Raw genomic sequence first — 18232 nt, 5'->3', positions numbered from 1 at the left:
ACAGAAATTTGAGGACCCTGAACCCTGAGTATTATGACTTGTATGGCTTAATATAATGTAAATAATGTCTTTTATTGAAATATGGGGTAGAAAACCCATGAAAGATTTACCTTGTTTAAAAAAAAATCCACATCGTTTCATACGTATTATATGTTGGGGCACCATTATTTAGTTTATGTGGTTGCACATGGTGAGTTACTGGTGCTACTCCTTGCTATTTTTACCACAGCACAACTGGTGGTGGTAGATATAAGTGAAGACTTAAAGCAAATCCTGTACCATCATTTTTTTCCACACAAGAAATCTAAATGCCCCCAGATATTGAGTGAAATCCACGCTGAGAAAGTGGCTGTGACATCATGTTTACATCCTGCTAGGATGGCATCTAGGATTTCTTGTCTCTGCCAATGTAAGCTCTTTTAGTAGGTGTGGTCTATTATAAGCCTCAAAGGCATAATGGCTAAAGTAGAAAGAACAAAGACTGTGGGTCTTTAAGGAAGTTTTATTAATCTGCAGGCGTCTTCCCAGTATTTTCTCCTCTTTTTATCGCTAGAAAAGCAGTGAAGACTTACATCACTCCTCTAATTGCCCTTCGACTGAAAGTTACAACCAAAAGCTGCACAATGTGGCATCGTATCAATATTTTATTTTGCGAGTTGTGTGGTAAAAATAGCAACAGGTAGCGCTTGTAGCTTATTAAGTGCAATCATTTCATGTCAATTAAATAATGGCGCCCACCATAGTCCAAAATATGTATAATACAATGTAGATTTTTTTAAACCTTAAATCTTTAACGCGTTTTCTACAGCATATTTCATTAAGAGACATGATTTATGTTATATTAAGCCTTTATACCCTGGGTTTCTTTTAATAAAAGACTGCATTACCCAGAGTTCCAGGCTCCGTTTCTATAGCAACCATTTGACAACAATAAACTAACTTAACAGAAAGAGTTCATGTTCATTCCTCCTGAGGAATTTGGCTTTGCATTTGTTCATTGATACGGTTAAAGTGCAAAGATTAGGTTAGATAAACAAGCCATGGGAAGAGACTATTACGCTATTTTGGAAATAAACCGCAACGCGACTGATGCTGACATAAAGAAGGCGTAAGTGAGCATTTGTTTGGATTCTAAGTAGTGTTATGTATATACACTACATTAAAAGCAGAAAATAATATGGGTTGCCATCATTTTAAGGACGTTTTATCTTTCTGTCAGCTACCGGCGACTCGCGTTGAAGCATCACTCGCGCAGCAACAGCCACGCGAGCGCCGCCGAGCGCTTCACTTTTCTTGCAGAGGCGTTTGACGTGCTGAGCGACCGTAAGTTCACAAAACCAAGTATGGTATACAAGCCTAAAATGAAATACACAAAATAGCACTAGGATATGCGGCACTGGTACAATACTTATTATAAACGTTCTGAACGTTCTGGCAACGTTAGTTTTATGGTTTTAAAAGTAAAATCTATCAATAGCCGTTAGAGTATGTTGTGTATAAATTCTTATTGTTGTCACATAAAAGTTTATGTTCTAAAAATAATTTCAGAAAACGTTAAGTTTTAGTTTCCCAGGTTGATTTAGTTTTCCAAAAACAAACATACTAAACACTGCTGCAAAAAACAGCATGTGCTGGTCAGTAATATTTAAGTATATTTTCTTTCTTGCTTTTTAGATCAATATGGTATGCTTCATTACAAGTTTAAAACAAGTTAGATAGAACAAATAACCTAAAAGTAATCTAAAAAGTAGTCAGAATACATTACTTAAAATAGGTCCACCTAACCTAGATTATGTTACTAACTACAGTTTACATCATGTATTCTGTAATCAGTAATGGACTACAATTTGCAAGTAATCTACCTAGTTTCAGACCATCCCAAACCCAACTTCCCTGTTGAAAAATTCAGTATATGCTGGTTAGGTAAAGTAAGAGTTCTGAGAAATAAATTGTTATAAAGTCAGAATTGTGAGATACAATGTCAGAATTCTGACTTTTTCCTCAGAATTGTGAGATATAAACTCACAATTGTTATAAAGTCAAAATTCTGAGAAATAAATTGGCAACTCTGAGAAATAAAGTCAGAATTGTGAGTTATAAAGTCATAATTGCAAGATATAAAGTCACAATTTTAACTTTTTTTTAGAATTGAGATATAAACTTGCAATTGCATGTTATAAAGTCAGAATTCTAAGAAATAAAAGTCGCAATTCTGAGAAATAAAGTCAGACTTGTGAGATATAAACTTGCAGTTGCAAGTTATAAAGTCAGAACTGAGATACAAAGTCAGAATTCTGACTTTTTCTCAAAATTGTGAGATATAAACTCACAATTGTGTGTTATAAAGTCAGAATTCTGCTATATAAATTGGCAATTCTGAGAAATGCAGTCAGAATTGTGAGTTATAAAGTCAGAATGGCGAGATATAGTCACAATTCTGACTTTTTTCTCAAAATTGTGAGATATAAACTCGTAATTGTGTTATAAAGTCAGAATTCTGAGAAATAAATTGCCAATTCTGAAAAATAAAGTCAGAATTATGAGTTATAAGGTCAGAATTGTGAGATACAAAGTCAGAGTTCTGGCAACGTTAGTTTTATGGTTTTAAAAGTGAAATCTATCAATAGCCGTTAGAGTAGGTTGTGTATAAATTCTTATTGTTGTCACATAAAAGTTTATGTTCTAAAAATAATTTCAGAAAACGTTAAGTTTTAGTTTCCCAGGTTGATTTAGTTTTCCAAAAACAAACATTCTAAACACTGCTGCAAAAAACAGCATATGCTGGTCAGGTAGGTTCTGATGCTGGGATGCTGGTTTATGCTGGTCCTTGCTGGTTTTGCTGGTCCTTAGCTGGTCATGTGCTGGTCCAGGACCATCTTAAACCAGATAAGGACCAGCAAAGAGCCAGCATAAACCAGGATCCCAGCATTAAAACCTACCTAACCAGCATATACTGAATTTTTCAACAGGGAAGTTGGGTTTGGGATGGTCTGAAACTAGGTAGATTACTTGCAAATTGTAGTCCATTACTGATTACAGAATACATGATGTAAACTGTAGTTAGTAACATAATCTAGGTTAGGTGGACCTATTTTAAGTAATGTATTCTGACTACTTTTTAGATTACTTTTAGGTTACTTGTTCCATCTGACTTGTTTTAAACTTGTAATGAAGCATACCATATTGATCTAAAAAAGCAAGAAAGAAAATATACTTAAATATTACTTAAACACTAAAAATAGGAATAATTTGTTTATCTGTATGTCAGTGTGACCATTAAAAGACATTGAACTGCAAACATGCAAATGTGCATCAGGTGAACAAAGTCTTTCAGGTTTGAAAATTTTTTGTCCAGACTTCCAGAATGAAGAGTAAATTAAGGTCGCTCTAGATAGAATGAAGACAATCAATAAATTATGATTTACTGTGATTTGTTTACATAATATGTAATCATGAAATCCATAAAAATGTAACTGTAATCTGATTATAAGAATTATAAAATGTTATCTACTCTAATTACGAGTACTTGATCCAGATTACATGTAATCAGTTACTACCCAGATGTGGAGGTGGATTGTAAATATTTTTCATATACTTGGATCAAAGCAGGATAGCATTACAATTCTCTACCATGGTATTAAAAACTGAATCAGACCTATAAATGTCACACAGTGTCTAGTTCAGCCCTCATTTATTTGTTTCCTGGTAAACTGGTCTTGTTTCTTTTTTGTTATCCAGCACGTAAAAAGGCCACATATGATAAGTTTGGAGAGGAGGGTTTGAAAGGAGGAATCCCGTCTGAGCTGGGAGTGAACGGCGCCTGGTCATCAGGATATGTGTACCACGGAAATGCAGATGAAACATTCAGACAGTTTTTCGGAGGAGATAATCCTTTTGCAGGTTATTTTTATAGGATGAAAAAGCTGTGCTGTTGTTGTTTCTTCACTGAATGAGCTTTCAACAGTCTGGTGCAGTCAAGTCTCAAATAACGTTATTAATAATGTTCAAAATGTCCTGATGTTTTAAAGCATCCCAGTTCTGATTAGTTATATCTTTCATAGATTTCTTCACTAGTGATGGCAATGAGGACAACACAGATTTTAAGAGCTTGCGTGGGCAAAAAGAAAAGTTGCAGGATCCACCAATAGAGAGAGACCTTCACCTTGCCTTGGAGGACCTTTATTATGGATGCACTAAAAAAATAAAAATATCCCGCAGGGTAAGTTATGCATACAGGGGTGCAAATACCATCATTTGGACTCATGAGGAATTAAGTTCAGCAAAGAGATGTGTTTGATACAGGTCATGAATGAAGATGGACACACATCCAGCATTAGGGACAAAATCTTAACATTCATTGTAAAAGCAGGATGGAATGAAGGGACAAGGATCACATTTCCAAAAGAGGGAGACCAGGCATGGACAAACACAGTTTCATAACAATTTTATTTCATTGTGTTTAGAAGTCGATCTTGGTTATCTCAGAATATACATTTTTTTCTCTACAGGGACCAAACAACATCCCAGCAGATATTGTGTTTGTCATACGGCAAAAGCATCATCCACGCTTTGTCCGCCAAAATGATGATCTGTACTACACAGCACATATTTCTCTTGAGAAGGTGAAAGCAAGCAAAATAAAAAAAAAGAGAAAATGTATTTCATGTAGAATGAAATAGATTATTACCAAAGCTATTTTCCTTTTTTAATAGGTTTTTTAAATGGACCAACACTCTAAAAGTCACCACTTGTATTTAAGCAACATTATATTTTAGTTTAACATGTTTTTGAATATATGTGTTTTCTGATAACTCTGCAGGCTTTGACTGGCTTCTCAGTAGAAGTTGAAACACTAGATGGCAGGCTTCTCAACATCCCCATCAATGACATTGTGCAGTGAGTAACCGTTTTTTTCTCTCTTTGTCATAAACAGGTCAAATAATTATGGAAGCCAGTTTCCGCCACTGAATAAAAAATGAAAAAAAGGTTATTGCAACTTTTTATCTCACAATTTTGACTTTTTTGTCTCAGAATGTGAGATGTAAACTTACAATTGTAAGTTATGAAGTCAGAATTGCGAGATACAATGTCAGAGAAGCCTGCCATCTAGTGTTTCAACTTCTACTGAGAAGTCAGGATTGCGAGATTCTGACTTTTTCCTCAGAATTGTGATATAAACTCACAATTGTTATAAAGTCAAAATTCTGAGAAATAAATTGGCAACTCTGAGAAATAAAGTCAGAATTGTGAGTTATAAAGTCATAATTGCAAGATATAAAGTCACAATTTTAACTTTTTTTTAGAATTGAGATATAAACTTGCAATTGCATGTTATAAAGTCAGAATTCTAAGAAATGAAAGTCGCAATTCTGAGAAATAAAGTCAGAGTTGCAAGATATAAACTTGCAATTGCGAGTTATAAAGTCAGAACTGAGATACAAAGTCAGAATTCTGACTTTTTCTCAGAATTGTGAGATATAAACTTGTAATTGTGTTATAAAGTCAGAATTCTGAGAAATAAATTGCCAATTCTGAGAAATAAAGTCAGAATTATGAGTTATAAGGTCAGAATTGTGAGATACAATGTCAGAATTCTGACTTTTTTCTAAGAATTGTGAGATACAGAATTGTGAGATATAAACAAATTGTGAGATATAAACAATTGTTGTAAAGTCAAAATTCTGAGAAATAAATTGGCAACTCTGAAAAATAAAGTCAGAATTGTGAGTTATAAAGTAATAATTGCAAGATATAAAGTCAGAATTTTAACTTTTGTCTCAGAATTGAGATACAAACTTGGAGTTGCATGTTATAAAGCCGCAATTCTGAAAAATAAAATCTGAATTGCAAGATATAAACTTGCAATTGCGGGTTACAAAGTCAGAATTCTGAGAAATAATTTGCGATTCTGACTTATTTCTCACAATTTTGTCTTTTTTCCTCATAATTGCGAGTTTGTACATCAGTTTTTACTTTTCTGACCATTCTGGCTTTTTTCCCTCAATTGCAAGTTATGAAGTCTAGTTTTGTGAGGAATAAAAAAAAAAAAAAAATCATTTTTTAAACATAGTTTTTATCTTGTTCTGACTGTATTTCCCAGAATTGCTAATTTATGTCTCTGGCTAATTGAAGTCTTACTTCATAACTCACAATTGTGGTTTTATATCCTACAATTCTGACTTTATAACTTAAAACTGTCAGTTTATATCATGAAATTTTAATAAAAACCTGCAATTTTTTTTTTTTTTTTTTTAAATTCATTGGCAGAAATAGGCTTTCATAAGTAAGTCAAATCAGCACATTTAAATGTCTTCCAGAACTTTTGAGTGTCATTTTCATATTTAAGGCAGTTTCATTTTTATTTCTTTACTACAGCCCTCAATACACCAAAATTGTGAGCGGGGAGGGAATGCCGCTAGCCAGCAACCCATTGAAGAGAGGGGACCTGATCATGCGCTTTATTACACAATTTCCAGAGAAGCTCTCACCGGAAAAGAAACAGCTTCTGAAACAAGCTCTCTCATCAAAACTCATCCAGGCATCTTGAAGTCCATTTGGTCACGAATATCATTCATAATAGAAAATAAAACACTTGAACTCAAAATAGTTAAAAATTGATATTTTTTAAGAGCAGGTTTTTTTATTGGCACAGAAAAGATACAAGAATAGAGTAAGAGCCAAAAATCTAGTTTTTAAATAGACATGTAAACAATTCTTACAGAAAACCTAAAACCATCAAGAGAAGGTCAGAACTACATCAGCAAAGCTCAACTAACTGCATTCTCTGCTTAAAGAGGAGTGACCCAGTTATGGCGCGCTGCCATCAGGGCCCGTTTCAGCTGTTCATAGGTGACAAACATAACCACATTCCAGGAGCCTAGCCTCAGGAATGATGGCATGAATCTGTTTTAAAAAAACAAAACAAAAAAAAAAAAAAAAAAAAAAAAAAAAAAAAAAAAAAAAAAAAAAAAAAAAAAAAAAAAAAAAACACACACACACACACACACACACACACACAAAGATGTCAGTTCAATATTCATCCTCAAATAATTACAGTAAAGCTGTTGGGTGTAAAGAGAACTGACCCCTTGTAAAAAGCCTTTGGTCCCTCTTTAGCCAGCATGGCTACAGCACAGTTGAGGGCGCTGCTGTACTGGCCCTGGGCGGAGTTCATGTATCTTGTTTTCACAACATCAACAGGAGAAGCAATAACTGTAGTGCAGAAACCAGCTCCAAATGCAGATGTGAAGTGGCAGGGAAGATCATCTGTGAAGAAAAACAATTAGAAATTGTTATGAAAGTCTTAGTCTGACACTTAAGTTTGCAATATTTTTCTGCAGTCTCAATTTACCAGTCATCAGTGATGATTTTAGAAGTGCGTCTTTGATAAGGTCATAGGTCACCAGCTCAGTGCAGTTTACAATGGCATTGCGAGTGATGTTTGGGCCAGTTCCTATAAAAGAATAAAGGGAAGAGAGGAAGGAAAAAAAAAAAAAAAAAAAAAAAAAAAAAATTAAATCTATCTATCATCATCATCATCATCATTATTTTTTATTACTATTATTTATTATTATTATTATTATTAAATTATAATATAAAAAAAAGTTAATATAATATAATACAATTACAATTTTTAATTATTATTATCATTATCATCAAATTAGTTTATTTTATTATTTTTTTAATATATAATATAATAATATTATTATTATTATTATTATTAATAATAATAATAAAATATAATATAAAACAAACTACATTTTTATTATTATTATTATTATTATTATTATTATTATTACTACTACTACTACTACTACTACTACTATTATTATTACTATTATTATTTTTACTATTATTATTTTTACTATTATTATTTTTTATTATTATTATTATTATTATTACTACTACTACTACTACTACTACTACTATTATTATTATTTTTACTATTATTATTTTTACTACTATTATTATTATTGTTATTATTATCGTCATTTTTTTTTTTTATTTGTTAATTTTGACCTAAATTTACCCATGCTCACCTTTCCACAAACCACGAAACCCTTCTTCCTTTGCAATGGTCCGATATGCATCCATAGTACCATGGTAACGTTTATTTGCCCCAGCACCGATCTGAGCCTGAAATCGTACCTTCACCACATCAGTGGGTTGAGCCACAGCCACGGCCATGGCTCCAGTCGTACAGCCAGCCATCAGCCGACTGCCAATCCCGACATCTAAGGAAAACGATGCATTGAATGGGATTAATGAGGTAGGTCTTACATAACAAATAGTTTCCATTCATCCCTGCATACAAACGTTTGGCAACTTACGATCGGAGCCTTTGGTGTAGAATTGCTTGACGGAATCATAGAGGCCAATGCGTACAGAGGCAAAGCTCATCTGACGCTGCAGTCCCGCAACCAGCCCGCTGTAGAGACTGCGTGGCCCCTCGACACGAACCATGGTGCTGATCGTACCAAACACCCCACGATACTTCACCGAACCATGGCCTGTGTTCGCGGGACTTTTGGTCTCCCCCTGAATCTGTACAGAACAAAAGGTGGATGGAGAAACTTTACAGAAACACAGGGGAGGGAAGCAGCATCTTCAGCTTAAAAGGGTCCATAGTGATCCTGGGGTCAGCAAGGACAATCATCAACGCCTGGACCTGCTTACGCTGCTAGTGTAAAGAGAATCAAAAGAAATAGATAAAGCTGACATCAGTATGGGTGAGAGTTCAAACATTCCACCTGAAATTAAAGGTTAGCTTTTTTTCCTGCTGAGAGTTGATCTGGGTCAAGTCGTCACGGGAATCGGTTGTCTCAACCGCTGGCTCAGCTGTCACTCAAGCAAAAATGTGTCATTTAAACAAAGCTCTCAAATGAACGCTCACCTGAAGTCTAACTTTTGCAGTGTCCAGTGGAAATGTGAAGAGGTCTGCAATGCAGGCTGCAGTTCCTGCACCAATAAACTTCACAGTGGCTGTAGGAGGCACATCACCAGCTCTGAATCCAACCATATTTAGTTGCAGTGGAAACGCAAAGATGAAGCACGGAATGTGTTGAAAACCAATGAAGTGAACACAAGATAGGTGAACTCCACCCTAACCTGGATTAGGAAGACACATTATGATTACTTTTTTTTTTTTTTAAACCTTATGGTATGCATTTAAAACCTTTGTCAACAGTCAACACACAAAAACGGAACATCATGTTCTCTTTGACATGCTAATCTATATGCTGACGTCACCATCCTGTTTTCATCTGGTGCGGCTTTGTTGACTTTCTAACACACAAAAGAGCTTCAATAAAGGAAGTGCGGATACGCACAAAATGCGAGATTACGTAATATTCCGATAATATTACATCAACTACCTCAATTGTATTCATTCAAACAGATGAATAAAACGCTTTTACGAAACTTTTTGTACCAACCGGTTTGGATGAGAACTTCAAGATTCCCTAAAAGTATCCCTCTGGTTGAAATGACTTTCAACTAGAATTTTGTTGCCGCGTTCTTCCATAGAGAAACGTTTAGAACCGGTACAAAACAAAAACATGCTCCAAAGTCTGAAAAACAAGAGCATTTCCGTGTTACACAGCTCAACATCACTTCAAATCATTCAAGAAAATACTTTCAAAAGTAGCGGAGAAAGTCTATTCACAACACGTAAGGTCAAAACACTCACCTTAAACAAAAAAACATATAAAACGTCTACGAATAAAAGAGTTTACAAACTGGAAGAGAAAAACACTTCCTCAGAACGCAAACAGTTCAAACCCGCAGGTGTTCTGTTCTATTCCGAACGCCGCAGCGAGCCTTTTAAACGCTTGGAGGGAGTCACGTGACACACGACACGTCATTCAGTGCATAAATTAACGGCTCTGCTGATTTTACTGATAAAATCCGGTTCCCAAAGCTCAGCTTTCATTGTTTTCGGGTTAGCTTATTAAACTATAAAAGAGATATTACACTGGTACAAGGCTGTTCACGCTATTTTACATATAGTCACAAGGTGATTATTTATTTTAGTACTTGAAGGCTCCAGTCAAAATACTGTTAAACAATTGTGTATTTTATTGTGTTCGATTAATAGCATATATTGTTTTGTGGTTCAAAATTCTTTATTGTTTCAAATTATATAAATAGCAGGTTGTATTTTGACAGCTTACCTCATATATTGCCAACATGCCAAGGTAAGTGGTTATACACATACAAAATTGACTTTTTCCAAACACAAATCTACCCTCAGATTCGTTGGAGTAAGTGTGACAAGTAGCCCCAGTCTCCCCTATTTGTCTCAAACGCTGAGTCATTCTGAATCAGTATGTGTAGTTGCACATATGTTATCCATAAAGAGGACTTCAGTTCCCCCTCTTTTAAAGACACATCCCTTGGATGTGCTTTTTCATATGGATTGGCATGTATGGTTATATAATACCCTCACAGATCAGTTTTTCATCAGATACAAGAAGCAAAGGCATTTAAACTACATACTGAACTTCCCTTCACCATATCAGGAAGATAGGGCTGCTGTTATTTACATTTCACATAGATATGTCAACACAGAACTGTACTGGAGAATGTACACTACCAGTCAAAAGTTTTTGAACAGTAAGATTTTTATTGTTTTTTTTAAACGGTCTTTTCTGCTCACCAAGCCTGCAAAAACTATACAATTTTGATTTTGTTTTACTATTAAAAATAACTGTTTTCTATTTTTTTAAAATGTAATTTATTCCTGTGATTTCAAAGCTTAAATTTTACCATCATTATTCCAGTCACATAATGTTCCTTCAGAAATCATTCTAATATTCTGATTTGCTGCTAAGAAACATTTATTATTCTTATGTTGAAAACAGATGAGTAGTTTTTTTTAGGTTTCTTTGATGAATAGAACATTCAGAAGAGCAGCATTTATCTGGAATAGAAATTTTGTAACATTATAAATGTCTTTATCATCACTTTTGATCAATTTAAAGCATCCTTGCTAAATAAAAGTAATAATTTCTATCATTTCTTTTTCAAAAAATAAAAAAATAAATAAAAAACATTATACTGACTCCAAGCTTCTGAATGGTAGTGTATATTGGATCTTTCTATTCATCAAAGAATCCTGAAAAAAATGTACTCAACTGTTTTATAATAATAAATGTTTCTTGAACAGCAAATCAGCATATTATAATGATTTCTGAAGGATCATGTGACACTGAAGACTGAAGTGAAAATTGAACTTTGAAATTTTAATTTTAATATTACTGATTTTGCTGTATTTTGGATCAAATAAATGCAGGCTCGGTGGGCAGAAGTCTTTGAAAAACATTAAAAATCTTACTGTCCAAAAACTTTTGACTGTTAGTATACAACTTCAAGAGGAAACAAACAAATTGTGTTGACCTGAGACGGGTTAAAACACACAGTAACACACATGCTTCATGAACTGCACACTGCTGCTTATTAGGTCAATTCAAGGGTCACATGTACACAAAAGTCTTCAGAAAGCATCAGGCTTGTCTTCTATCACACTTCCTGGCTATCCTGAGAACGTGTGTGTGTGTGTTATTTTTTTTTATTTTTTTTTTTTGTCGTTCACACTTCACATATTTGCATTTGTCTTAATGTTAATTTGCTAAATGCACTTCACAGCTCTGTTCTAACAAACAACTTTGTTTGCCTGTCAGCATGAGAGTACAGAAAAACAGCCTGAAGTCACTTTCTGATCCTTTGTCACGTGAAAGCCATTTGTATCCTAAGTTTTTCTCTGGATGTTGTCAGTCTCTCAGTTGATTTGATCACCGTTTGATTAAAAGACTCTTTAGAGGAGTCAAACGAAAGTGATCTAAATGATTTGCATGCACCTAATTTGATACTTAAAACAGTTTAGATTTCATTAATCGAAACAGTATCATAAAAATTTTTATTTTCCAATAAAGCACAGTTTATGAGTAGAAATATACATTCATTCGCCAGAGCTATGGACCCATTTTCAACATATTTTAAAGCATACACATAAACAATAATCATACATCCTTACAATTGATAATACCACATCTTTTAGTATCCAGTTACATTGAAACTAAGACAAATATGTGCATTTTGCTTTCTCAGTCAAGCAGCTCGTCCTTTTGATTTTTGATGAGCTTGACCTTTGGCCTTAAAAAGTTCCAGCCTTTTTCAGTCATAAGACTTAATCCGGGAATCCCTTTCTTCTCATAACAGAGGACTTGGCTTTTATTTGCACTCTGTTTAATCAAAATCAGATGATAATGACAGTGTCCATTCAGAAAGGTGATTCCCACGAGACCTGCATTCTAGTAAGACCTCTTTTGATTTGCTCATAGGAGACGAACATCACAATGTTCCAGGATCCCAAGCGCAGGAAGGAGGGCATGAAGCTGTTGAACAAGATGAAGATGTCAAATTCAAGGTACTGGAAATACAACTTTGTATCTTGTTCTTAAACCTAATGTGTCACAGCATATTTCTCTTACCCCTTATAGAAAGCTGTTGGTCCTTCTTTGGTCAGCATAGTGAGGGCACAGTTAAGTGCACTGCTGTACTGCCCTGCAGATGAGTTCATGAAGCGGGTCTTTACAACGTCTACTGGAGACGCCACAATCGTGGTGCAGAAACCAGCTCCAAATGCAGCGGTGAAGTGGCAGGGTAGGTTATCTAATGAGGGCATATGTGTTACACAACAAGAACATGCAAACAGCCATAATGAAAGCATAGGGTTCATAGATTCATACCTGTCATAAGGTCATATTTTAATATGAGTTCCTTGATGATGTCGTAAGTAACCAGTTCTGCGCAGTTCACAATGGCATTCCTTGTGATGTTTGGCATGCAGCCTAAAATAGAAAAACACATGCATGTCTATCTCCACCAGAACCCATAGTCTTAAAATGGCATGTGAAAGTTGAATTTAAAGGGGCAGTGTACCAAAAAATATTTTGTATGTGTATTTTAATCCACACATTGAAAGTCAATGGGGTCGAATTGATAGTGCTACTGTAGTATTTATTTTTGTATTTATTCATATTTTAAATAAGATTTATTTTCACATTTTAGTTCAAGTTTTAGTAATTTTGTTGTGCTTCTGTCGTTTTTTTTTCTGTTTTATATACATACATACATACATACATACATACATGAATATATATATATATATATATATATATATATATATATATGTATATATATATATGTGTGTGTGTGTATATATATATATATATATATATATATATATACACATACATATTATGTTTAGCTTTAATTAATTTTTATTTTAGTTGTACTGATTTTAAAAATTGATTTTATTTTATTTTGTTTTAACCTCATTTTACTTACCAAAAACTAATAGTTTTAGTTATAGTTAACAACAACAACACTGGTTTGGACCCCAATGATGTACATTGCATGAACAAAAACAATATAAAAAAAAAAAAATATATATATATATATATATATATAATTCAATGAAATATAAATTCACACCGGTTTAGAATAAAATGAGGGTGAGTAAATTAAAAATATTTTTGGCTCACCCTTCCAAAGTCCCCGTACACCCTCATCCCGTGCAATAGTCCGATATGCATCCATTGTGCCGTTGTATCTCTTTAATCCATCAGACTGACGCACTTGAGCCTGGAAGCGCACTTTTACGACATCTGTGGGCTGCGCAAATGCAACAGCCATAGCCCCGGTGGTGCAACCAGCCAGGAGGCGAATCACAATATTTGCGTCTGAGAAGAAGAGAACAGAGTGTTAGCATCAGTATCACTACTATATTTCTGTCTCTTTTCCAAAAGTCTGACGCTCACTCTCAGATCCTCTGGTGTAGAATTGCTTCATTGAGTCATAAAGGCCGATACGAACAGATGCGAAGCTCATTTGTCGTTGCAGTCCTGCCACCAGGCCATTGTACAGACTCCTTGCGCCTTCTGTACGGACCATAGTGGTGATGGTGCCAAATACACCACGATATTTCACCACAGCTGACCCTGAGGCAGCTGTAGACTCTCCCTGGATCTGAAATAAGAGATGAATGATCAAAATGTGCTTTTTGTGATGTTATGCTATTTGAATGTTTCAAGTACATAAAGTCAATGCAAACAAAATTCAAAACTACTTGCATATATAGATTATGTATTATTATGTATTATTAACATTATATCTGTTTTTAATAAGAGCTCACCTGAAGTCTCACTTTTGCTGTATCCAGGGGGAAAGTGACCAGATCAGCAATACATGCTGCCGTACCAGCTCCAAAAAACTTGACAGCAGCAGTTGGCGGCAGGTCGGTAGGCTTGATTCCAACCATTTTTTCTACACTTCTGACGGGAATTTACTTTATTTTTATCTAGAGCTTCTTGTGTTTTCCCACCTGAGGGAGAATGAGAAGCAGGCCATAACTGGTTAAGATTCATCCTCGCAAAATGAATTTTGACTTGGATTCAAGAATTTAAAGTAAACATTTACCTCAGCAGACTGCTGATTCGGGATTAAGTTTCTTCCAAAGGAATAACTCTCTTGTCTTTTGTTTTAAATATTTCAGCACCTTTGGCCATAAAAAACTGTGGCTCAGTGTCCCAAAGCAGCATTCCAGCAAAGCAACACTACAGGGAAATATTAGGATCAATGCAAATCATGTGTGACCTAATGGTTTTATAGATAAAGCATGACTGTAAACTTGACATTTCTAACTATAACTTCAACTGTGGATACCCAGAAATACAAAAATCAGCATATGATATTGTATGAAACATAATAAATTACAGTGTATCCCTCATTAATTAGGCTCTGGATAAAATACAGATATAACGGATATAAATACGGATATAAAATACAGTATGCTCACCAACCTTCTGGTAAAATGAAATTGTTAGTCCAAATTGTACAGACAAAAAGCAAAATAATTATTTCCATCCAGGGTTTAATCCAGCAAGTGTGTTTTCCACCTGATTATGGTGGAACCGGTCTGTCAAACCTGAATTTATAGGTGCATATGCCGGTCGCAGCCAGTCCCATGTATTTCTTTCGTCACACATGACTTTATTTTTAACTTTGTGTGGCGGGATAACATGTATACTTGTTTACTAGTTGTCAACGACAGGGTTGTTGTCTGCACTCCATATGAAATGTAAACACATATCAGTAAATTTTATATATATATATATATATATATATATATAAATTTATATTAAAAAAATATATATATATTTATAAATAAATTATACACACACACACACACACATAGGCAACGTGTGATTAATTATACAATTAATTATGCAATGAATCATCCGGAAAGCATTTTTTAGATATTTCCTTGTGCATTTACTCTTAAAATGATTCATTGTATTTTTTACAAAAATAGATGTTCGTAAACACACATGTTGCAGCCATGTGTTGCTTTGTCACCTTTCCCCTGCTTCCCAAAAGTCCTCTGGAAGGTGGCCAGCTGGAATTTTGTTCTGTAATCTGAGTGTGATCTTATTGGCTGCTGATGGTGCTGGGGGCTACAAGTTCATCCTATCAAAGAGGAGGCTTGTCACTTTGACCTAATACCACTTACGCTTAGAGATCATTTACATTTCTGCTCTTTACAGAGAAGGGGTCAGTGTTTCGAGTAAAGCCAGCCGTTCATAAAAAAAAAACACAATGGTTTTTCCATTCACTTTGCATTTTCCAGATAAATACTGTAGAAACCAACACCTTACAAAAATACGTCTGGAATCTATGACAGAGGAACACACAATGTGTATCAAGATGCTTCTCCGCCCCAAACTTGTTAAGGCTGTATAGGCTGTCTGGGGAACGCCACCCTTAACAGCCAATCTGGTTATGTCTCAGGGTGGGAGTGAATGTGAGGCGTCTGCTAACAGTAATTCAGGAATCTCTTTGGTCCGGATGAATCCGGATCAAGTCTAGACCACCCAGAGGTCTTCAATGAGAGGGTACAGACTGCACTTTCGTCCTCATCCTATATGTATATCAATATACACAATATACACACACACATACAGGGGGATTTCAGAGGCATAAACATACAGAGGCAAGGAAGGCAGTGTCTCCTCAAAAAATTGGTTGAGAAAGATTATATAACACACACAGAATACAAACCAGACAATAAATAAATAAATGAAAACAACCCGTAACCAATACACTAAGGAAAACAAATAGGTTTTTAGCAAGAACTTAAAAACAGACAGAGAAGGGGCTGTTCTAATCTCTAAAGGCATGGTGCTCCAACATCGTGGCCCTGCCACTGCAAATGCAGTTACAGTTTTAACTGGCATCCATGCTAGAGGAAAACAAGATGCTGCTCTGGCCCAAAATTGTTAAGGCTGTATAACAGGGGTCACCAGACCCGGTCCTGGAGGGCCGGTGTCCCTGCAGAGTTTAGCTCCAACCCTAATCAAACACACCTGAACCCGCTAATCAAGGTCTTACTAGGTATACTTGAAACTTCCAGTCAGGTGTGTTGAGGAAAGTTGGAGGTAAACTTGGAGGTAAATACACCCCTGCTGTATAAGCTACAGTAACAGTTACAGTTACGCAAATACAGTTTTTATGTATTTTAGGCGTTATGTACTTGTTTAGACTTAATAATGCGGTTTGTTAATAAAGATAATGCCTATTTGAAAATTGGCTTTGACGTTTTCGGAGATGTAAGCTCCAGGGCGTCAGAGGGCATTCAGTGTTAATGAACCAGGTTCTTGGCTCTTGGGAATTTGGCTCTAATGTCTCTTTAGTGGTTACACATGAGATGTAATTTGTTTTGGGCAAATCAAACTGGAAATGTTTGGTGTCATTAATATATTTTTTTCATATATTTCATATTTGTGTGTGTGTGTGTATGTGTATGTGTGTGTGTGTGTGTGTGCGTTTGCGTGCATCAATTAAAGCACGAATTAATATAGAACGGTGATTAAACTGACTTGGAACCTGTGCATTAAACTGAGTGCCAGCCAATTAGAATCCAGTATTCAGACATTCCATGGATTAAATATAGTTATATCTTATTAAACACGTGTATATATTATACGCTTCCCATGTCCATAGTTTTATAACTGTATATATATATAGCTACATAGTTATATATATAGTTATATATAGTTTAATGAGAGGATGAGGACAAAAGTGCAGTAGCATTCAAGTTTAAATAGCAGCTAAATGGTAATGCATGATCAGATTAACCATTAACCATTATTTTATGTTTAGTTTTTAAAAACTTTTTTAATACTAACTTCTATGTTCCTGTAACACTGCATAAACTTAAGTCCAGAAAAAATATAATAAATATAATTTTTATATACACACAATTTACATTGTAAAAAAAATTTTGTTTTAACCTTAAAAAACAATTACATTAATTACATTTTCTTTTCCCCCTAGAATTTTTGGAAGAAATTTCATACACACACACACACACACACACACGTCTGGTTTATTATCTTTGTGGGGACTCTCCATAGGCGCAATGGTTTGTATACTGTCCACACTGTATTTTCTATCCCCTTACCCTAACCCTACCCCTAAATCTAACCCTTACAGAAAACTTTCTGCATTTTTACTTTCTCAAAAAATCTCATTCTGTATGATTTATAAGCTTTTGTACCCATGGGGACCTCAAGCCAGTCCCCACAATGTCAAAAATTTCAGGTTTTACTATCCTTGTGGGGACATTTGGTCCCCACAATGTAGCAAAAACAAGTACACACACACACACACACACAGAGAGAGAGGTTGGAGATCGCATGGCGCTGCGCACATACATAAACTTCTTGTCAGTGCTTCCCCGCGATTCTCATTTAAAAAATACCATAAATAGTAGATTGCTACATTTCCTCAGCAACGAGGTGGTAAAACCGCTGTTTTTGAATGAATTCGTTGTTTGTAAAGAGAGACGCGCAGACGCACAGCATGCAGGCAGGTGTGTACACACACGCACACGCACACACACACAACTGTCATCGCTGTCATTTCTCTATATATGAAGAGTTCAGATGCAAAACCCCCTAAAAGCCATCTCGGTCAAAAATGAGATAATGATACTGAGTGAATGCTCTCGACACATATTATACATCTATCAAATACGTTTACTTCAAACTCAAAAAATCCCAGCCTCAGCCCAATCAGAATTACCGGTACTAAGGTAGAAACCTATACATCCGAGCCTGATAAAAATGCATTTTTAAAGAAAGACATAAGATGGATTTATATACACTGC

At 35.0% G+C, this 18232-nt stretch overlaps 3 protein-coding genes across 3 annotated transcripts; 1 reads left to right on the top strand and 2 right to left on the bottom strand.

Moving 5' to 3' along the window:
• Positions 1 to 80: 80 nt before the first annotated feature.
• Positions 81 to 6586, top strand: dnajb13 (DnaJ heat shock protein family (Hsp40) member B13). Its single transcript, XM_051121031.1, has 8 exons — positions 81 to 1108; positions 1220 to 1323; positions 3739 to 3900; positions 4062 to 4219; positions 4303 to 4416; positions 4509 to 4622; positions 4820 to 4896; positions 6376 to 6586. The coding sequence occupies exons 1-8, from the start codon at positions 1041 to 1043 to the stop codon at positions 6545 to 6547; spliced, it is 969 nt and encodes a 322-aa protein (XP_050976988.1). The 5' UTR covers positions 81 to 1040; the 3' UTR covers positions 6548 to 6586.
• A 32-nt stretch (positions 6587 to 6618) lies between these two features.
• Positions 6619 to 9832, bottom strand: ucp2 (uncoupling protein 2). The gene is made up of 8 exons (XM_051121032.1): positions 9689 to 9832; positions 9435 to 9569; positions 8894 to 9108; positions 8331 to 8544; positions 8040 to 8234; positions 7352 to 7453; positions 7086 to 7266; positions 6619 to 6903 (listed from the first exon to the last, which is right to left on the bottom strand). Exons 3-8 carry the CDS (start codon positions 9017 to 9019, stop codon positions 6789 to 6791), a joined length of 933 nt encoding a protein of 310 aa, XP_050976989.1. The 5' UTR covers positions 9020 to 9108; positions 9435 to 9569; positions 9689 to 9832; the 3' UTR covers positions 6619 to 6788.
• A 2051-nt stretch (positions 9833 to 11883) lies between these two features.
• ucp3 (uncoupling protein 3) lies at positions 11884 to 15012 on the bottom strand. Its single transcript, XM_051120236.1, has 8 exons — positions 14865 to 15012; positions 14482 to 14618; positions 14198 to 14386; positions 13824 to 14031; positions 13548 to 13745; positions 12750 to 12851; positions 12492 to 12672; positions 11884 to 12395 (listed from the first exon to the last, which is right to left on the bottom strand). Exons 3-8 carry the CDS (start codon positions 14321 to 14323, stop codon positions 12281 to 12283), a joined length of 930 nt encoding a protein of 309 aa, XP_050976193.1. The 5' UTR covers positions 14324 to 14386; positions 14482 to 14618; positions 14865 to 15012; the 3' UTR covers positions 11884 to 12280.
• Positions 15013 to 18232: the final 3220 nt, after the last annotated feature.

Source organism: Labeo rohita, chromosome 10 (genome assembly GCF_022985175.1).
Source record: "Labeo rohita strain BAU-BD-2019 chromosome 10, IGBB_LRoh.1.0, whole genome shotgun sequence".
In the NCBI taxonomy this organism is placed as follows: Eukaryota; Metazoa; Chordata; class Actinopteri; order Cypriniformes; family Cyprinidae; genus Labeo; species Labeo rohita.
Note: the sequence above shows the minus strand (reverse complement) of the source record. Positions and strands in the feature narration are given on the sequence as shown.

Coding starts and splice junctions, on each gene's coding strand:
- dnajb13 (XM_051121031.1), top strand. CDS start 1,041: ATGGGAAGAGACTATTACGCTATTTTGGAAATAAACCGCAACGCGACT. Junction 3,901..4,061: donor AGGAGATAATCCTTTTGCAG/GTTATTTTTATA, acceptor TATCTTTCATAG/ATTTCTTCACTAGTGATGGC. Junction 4,417..4,508: donor TTCCAAAAGAGGGAGACCAG/GCATGGACAAAC, acceptor TTTTCTCTACAG/GGACCAAACAACATCCCAGC.
- ucp2 (XM_051121032.1), bottom strand. CDS start 9,019: ATGGTTGGATTCAGAGCTGGTGATGTGCCTCCTACAGCCACTGTGAAG. Junction 8,545..8,893: donor CTGCAAAAGTTAGACTTCAG/GTGAGCGTTCAT, acceptor TGTTCTGTACAG/ATTCAGGGGGAGACCAAAAG. Junction 7,454..8,039: donor GTTTCGTGGTTTGTGGAAAG/GTGAGCATGGGT, acceptor ATTCTTTTATAG/GAACTGGCCCAAACATCACT.
- ucp3 (XM_051120236.1), bottom strand. CDS start 14,323: ATGGTTGGAATCAAGCCTACCGACCTGCCGCCAACTGCTGCTGTCAAG. Junction 13,746..13,823: donor CTACACCAGAGGATCTGAGA/GTGAGCGTCAGA, acceptor TCTTCTTCTCAG/ACGCAAATATTGTGATTCGC. Junction 12,852..13,547: donor TGTACGGGGACTTTGGAAGG/GTGAGCCAAAAA, acceptor TTTCTATTTTAG/GCTGCATGCCAAACATCACA.